At 39.0% G+C, this 6000-nt stretch overlaps 1 protein-coding gene across 1 annotated transcript; it reads left to right on the forward strand.

Annotated features, from left to right (window-relative positions):
• Positions 1-2192: 2192 nt before the first annotated feature.
• On the forward strand, positions 2193-5183 carry LOC149110575 (adenosine receptor A2a-like). The gene has a single exon (XM_089292714.1). The coding sequence runs from the start codon at positions 2256-2258 to the stop codon at positions 3183-3185; it is 930 nt and encodes a 309-aa protein (XP_089148840.1). The 5' UTR covers positions 2193-2255; the 3' UTR covers positions 3186-5183.
• Positions 5184-6000: the final 817 nt, after the last annotated feature.

The following is a 6000-nucleotide window of genomic DNA, read 5'->3' on the forward strand; positions in this document are numbered from 1 at the left end:
GGATTCTTGTTCTTGATCATAATGGATTGGGTGACGAGAAGAACAGCTGGATATGGCGCGAATGGCATTAGATGGAGGTTTACATCCAAACTTGATGACTTAGATTTCGTAGATGATATAGCTCTAATTTCCTCTACCAAAAAGTAGATTCAAGAAAAAAACAACGAAGCTAGAAGAGGAAAGCAGTCGAGTGGGGCTCGACGTCAATACAGTTAAGACAAAAGTGATGAGGATCAATGCAAGAAACCTACTATCCAAAGGAACACGTGCGTTTGTCAGACTGAAGAACACATGGAGTTCCAATAGCATCTCAAGGGTAAGAAAGTTGAGACTGTATAAGACACTGGTGCTGCCGGTATTGCTATACGAAAGCGAGACGTGGAAACTGAACAAGGGAGATGAAAGAGCTCGTGGGAGGAAACGAGAACGATCGCAGCAGACCGAGAAAAGTGGAGAACCTTTGTAAAGGACCTATGTACCACGAAGTACGAGGAGGACAGGTGAAGGTGAACGTGTGTTCGACTCCAAATGACTTGAAGGTTGTGGAGAGCAATTGATTAAGACTATTTGCAACTTTGGCTTTAACAAGATAAGTAAATTACTATTTCTTTCATTTTCTAACGAGAGAAAAAGCGAGGGAAGACTGAGGCGAGGAAGCGCGAAACTTCTGGCCTCAGTCTCCCCGTTTTTTTTCTCTCTCTCTCGCCTGCCTATTTTTTCGCTCGTCCCCAACTACCGAGAGCCAGTAACAGACTACTCTCATCTGTGTAATTTCAGTGATGAACCTTACCTCGAGTACGGTTTGTTTTGGAAAGTTCATGTACAGCGAGCAGATTTTACTTCACTGTTGCCATGGTTTTAGTTCTTGACTCAACATCGAACGTGTTAATATAAAACCAAAGACTTCCCGCGGCAAAAGTTCCACGTGTCTCGATCAAAAACATTCAATTTATAAAAAATGTCACCTGTCGGCCAACTTGGTTCTGTATAGAGAAATACCATACCCCAGCTTTTCAGTACAGTTCGTCGCCGTTACGGACCTTCCAGTCCACAAATAACGTGTATATACCGCTCTGTTGTTGTGTTTTTGGGTTTTGTTTTGTTCTTATCATTGTCAGATCGTTTTTCAGAATAGCGTCTTAAGAATTATACACGTGATTGTGAGTCTGAAAAGCTGAAGCCAATTAACTAAAAACTGCATCGGTGATTCCAGGCGAACTTAGACATTTCTTGTTTTTACAATCAATTAATGACTTTGCGACACCTGCCATTTTGGGTTTAACTTATTCAGTATTATACGTTTTTTTCTCATTAAAGCTATCTGCTCGTTAAAATATTGTGACGTCCCCGAAACATGAACCCGCGAAAATGCTAAGACAAGCTTGTTGAAGCCGAACGTTACGTTGGTTTACTTTATTCGACATTTTAGCCCTCGGAAAAAAGTGCTCCTTTTGGTATTTATTTCGGTATCTCTAGCGGTTAGTAACTTTCCCTCAGGCTGTCAAGTCTGTTCAAACCTGAGCGACAACACTGGACATAATTCCTATACTCCTGAGTTAAAAATTCTTTCACATTACTTTATTGCTTATTGTGTGAATTAAACTTCAGGTCTCTTGGGTAATATACTTTTCTGAGACGGATTTGAGTTAAGTTTTCCAAGTAAATAGACGATTGGCCTGCGGCATATGTTTTCAGTAGATCGTTTGACACACGTCAAAACAAAAAAAGCCAGCTCTGAAGGAGTCTTAACGGACTAGACCCATTTGAATATTTTACGTTAGCATGTAATTTTCGACCTTCAAGAGCCAATCATCGCCATAAACTTAAACCATTGCCCGCAAAGCTAAATAGTTTTAAGTATTCTTTCTTTGTAAATATAGTTAATGACTGGAATAATTTACCTAAAGATGTTGCGGAGGCAGAAAGTCTAAACATGTTCAAGAACAGGCTCAGATGCCATTTTACTAATGTTTTAGAACATTTTTGAACTTTTTATTGTGAGTTTTATTCAGATGTAAATTTGCGTTTTTAATTATTTTGGGAGTCAGACTCGAAGGGAGTAACCTCTTTTGTCTCCTTTTTACCTATCGTTCCATATGAATGTAAATTTGAATTTGAATTGTGAATAAACAGTAATGTATATAATATTATTCACATTCACGAAGGCGCCATATGCATTTAGGGCATGTAACCTGAGTGTCGACCTTGGGGGAAACATCTGTCATTAAAACTGCAGGTAACCATATCGTAGAATAATGGCGAAAGCAAACTTTACTGGAAGTGAGAAACACTCTCAACCTGTCGAACCACTGGGATGTTCGACTAACTTTGCTGATGGCTCATTCATATATTTTACAGCATTCAACATTTTTCTATCCATTACTGCATTCGTTGGGAATACTCTGATCCTAGTCGCCCTTCAAAAGGACTCCTCGCTTCATCCGCCCTCCAAACTCTTGCTTCGCTGTCTGGCAACAACTGATCTCTGTGTTGGTCTTATTACAGAACCTCTCTATGTCACCTATTTGATTTCCTTGGTTTACGAAGAATGGAATCCACTTTGCCGCTATGTATTAGTCTCATCTAATATAGCAGGCTATAGTTTATCCGCAGTGTCTTTGTTGACAGTTACTGCAGTAAGCGTGGACAGACTTCTCGCCCTGTTGCTGGGCCTGAGTTACAGACAAGTGGTAACTTCGAAGCGAACATCCGTCGTTGTTGTTATCTTTTGGGTTGTCTCCCTTGCTGCTGCTACATCGGACATCATAAGTCCTGTTATAAACTTTTGGTTTGTCGTTATAGGTATATTGCTTTGTGTAGCAGCCTCGTTCGTCTCCTACACAAAGATTTTCCTTGTACTCCGTCAACACCAAACTCGAGTGCAAGACCGACAACAACCGAGCCAAGCAATTTCACTGAATATAGCGCGATACAAGAAGGCAGTGTCCAGTGCACTATGGGTGCAGTTAGCATTATTTGCTTGTTATCTACCATATGGTATAGTAAGAGCTACGATTGATAATGGTAAGCTATCGCTATCCAATTTTCTCGCTTGGGAACTTGCAAGGACTTTGGTTTACCTTAACTCGTCGTTAAACCCGTTTCTTTACTACTGGAAGGTTGGTGGAGTAAAACAAGCAGTAAAGGAGACAATCAGACAAGCAGTTTGCTGCTTGTCGAATTAGTTGTTTTCCAACTAATTCATTTGTTATCCTGTACGACGTAAAGCTAAACATAAAGATAGTTGAAAAAAGGAAAACAGATCAATGATGTATTTTCTTTTTGCTTAGTCTTATCGCAAGTAACCTGGATTATTTTATAGTATTGAACTATTTTGAACACCGGAAGTATATAAAGCAAGGGAAAACATCTGCGGCACTTTTTCTTTTGTGTAGTTAAGCAAGACTTTCTTGATGCTGCATTACCAAGCAATAACACCGGACGTTTTAGTACATTAGTTCGCCTGTTGAACGTCTAAGTCTCATTTTTGACTATATAGGATAGCTGACAAAATATTTAGTGCATGAACAGAACCTTTTACTATGGAGCCACCTTAACACACCTCCAGACATGGGTGAAATTGGATTAGATGCAATAGGAGACCTCGAGGGGCTCGCCAACTGGCTTACACTCCTTTCAAAGCAAAGCGCGAAAAAAATAAACAAACGAAATATTAGACAACGACAGGTTCGATAACATTTCAGTGATACAATCATTTGTTGGAAGTGTCACCAAATTATACTTTACTGCAGGAATTGTCTTATGAGCATATTTTTTTCGCTTTATTGCTTGGTTGGAAATGTGCGTTCTAAGGTCACGTGCCAGTAAAACAGAAGCTTCAAATCTGACGGCAAAAGTTTTTATGATAGGAATTGGTTCAAATACCTGTTTATGTTTGGCACGTTTAGATAATAATCTGAATAGGTTAATCATTTATGGCTTTGCGCGCGCAAGTGTTATGTTTTGAATGCTGTTTTTGCATTCTCTTTCACACCTAGTCCTTTCAAACTTATTACATGTAATAAGCAATTATTAAACAGAGTTTTGCTATCATCTCTGTTAAAATTTGGGATTTAGTCTTAAATTATAAATGCCCAAACAAAAGTGTTTTTCTACTGTTTTTATGGCTTTATTTGTTATTTTCATGAATTTCCTTCGGTGAAACCTTCCAAAATTTTTACATCACATCGCTTCCAGCGGGATACGAATTTTAAACACGAAAAAAGTATGGTCTGTAAAGGCAGTTTTTTAGATATTTTCAAATTTATGTCCTTTACCGCTGCAAAAAGTCTGGTCTTATAGATTTCCCTGGAAAACGAGCTCCGACTAAAGAAAAATATTTGCTACCAATCTGCCAAATTTTACGGAATTTTACCGAAGGAAACGCGAGAAAATTCCCTGTCAGTTTTGCTTTTTGTGCTCATGTTGACGTAATAAAATATCGAAAAACACTGACGTTTTCCTTTAAGCGCGCGCAGATCACTTCCTCAGCGGTCGCGCGATCGTAAAACTATAGGGAGCCCACCTGAAGGTGATTCCTCACATTTGCATTGCGCATCCTTATTGCGCATAATTTATGGCGTCATTAGCGCGCGTTCGCGCACCCCCACATTGAAAACACGGCGGATTTGCCTTGATATTGAGTTCTGTCAGTTGAAAAATGGTTATAGCTCACTAACGAGCTCGGGCACCCCAAATTTTTTTTCCAGTCATTTTAATCAACTAATCATTAGCTTTGCGTGAGAAAAGACTGATCTGATTTCTATTGTTGAAAATTGAATAAATAAGGAAAATAGCAGCTGCACTGTAGTCTTTTCTATTTTGCAGGTTGATAGCCGTGGCAAGCAATCATTTTAACAAGGATTCAGCTGTCTGTCAAAATCAAACTTAAAAAGTTTATTTGTGTCCGACACAAGTGTTGACTGTAGTCTGAGGCGTGTTTTCATGAGTCTGGGCTCATAAAGAGTTTACAATAACTTGGAATGTGTTCTTGTAATAAGCATTAAACAATGCTAAAATGGGACATTTTTAATGCCTCACTGCTCCTTAACGAGCATGGGCACCCCCCTTTTTTATTTCATAATTAAAGTTCTCATATGATAAATATTCAGTGGGTAAAGTTTGAACAAAAATTTATGGGCGGTTTTATTTCAGGGGAATCACCTTAAACTCGAGTGCTCCAATATCGAAAAAAAAAAAAAACATTTTGCGTGTTGCTAGCTAGTTTTGTAAAGTTCTCATATGTCTCGAGTGCTTTCTCATCCTGGGTTTGCTGAGTAAAAACATTATTGATTACATTTCTTTATACTCTCTATAGTATCTTTTACTTTTGCAATTGAACCAAATGGCAAAGTGTTTATAGACTGAAAGACATGTGTGCCCAGTTTCTCGCATTGCGTGTGTAGTCTTTTGCTGTACAATTGAGAAGGTCGTAATCTTTTAAGTTGTAACTTATCTTCCTACTTTCTTTTTTCTCCCAACCTGGTCACACAAATTCACAAAATTTCAATAGCGTTTTGGGACTACCGTGTGGTACGACATCTTTGGAGGTTCTAATTTTTGTGATTTTTCCGCTTTTTTTCCACAATCCGCAAAAACAAGTTCCCGTGAAAAAAAGTTCCCACAAAAATTTCTCCGCAAAAATTTACCCTACTGACGGAATTATACAGACAAACATCACATTTGCAAACATCTCTATCGTTTCTATCGTCCCGGCAGAAACAAAATCAGGGGATATGCATAAAGTTGTACCGTAGTTTTTGCTGATCAATTTCCAGAGCAGTCAGTCACCCTGGCCAAGATGAAGTTGCTGGTTTTAAGACAAAGCAAACTCGAACGTGTAACGCAACTCGTAAATCATGGGTCAGGGGACGAGATTGCGACTCCAGGCTCACTCGTTTCGTCAAGCTTGCGCAGTAGGGACGAAAACTAGAGGAACGAGATTAGAAATCCGTTCCTTTGGTATTTCTAAATCTCGATAGAATACTCAATTGTAGGCAC

Source organism: Orbicella faveolata, unplaced genomic scaffold (assembly GCF_042242905.1).
Source record: "Orbicella faveolata isolate gen_17 unplaced genomic scaffold, um_ofav_v1 contig_24, whole genome shotgun sequence".
Lineage (NCBI taxonomy): Eukaryota > Metazoa > Cnidaria > Anthozoa > Scleractinia > Merulinidae > Orbicella > Orbicella faveolata.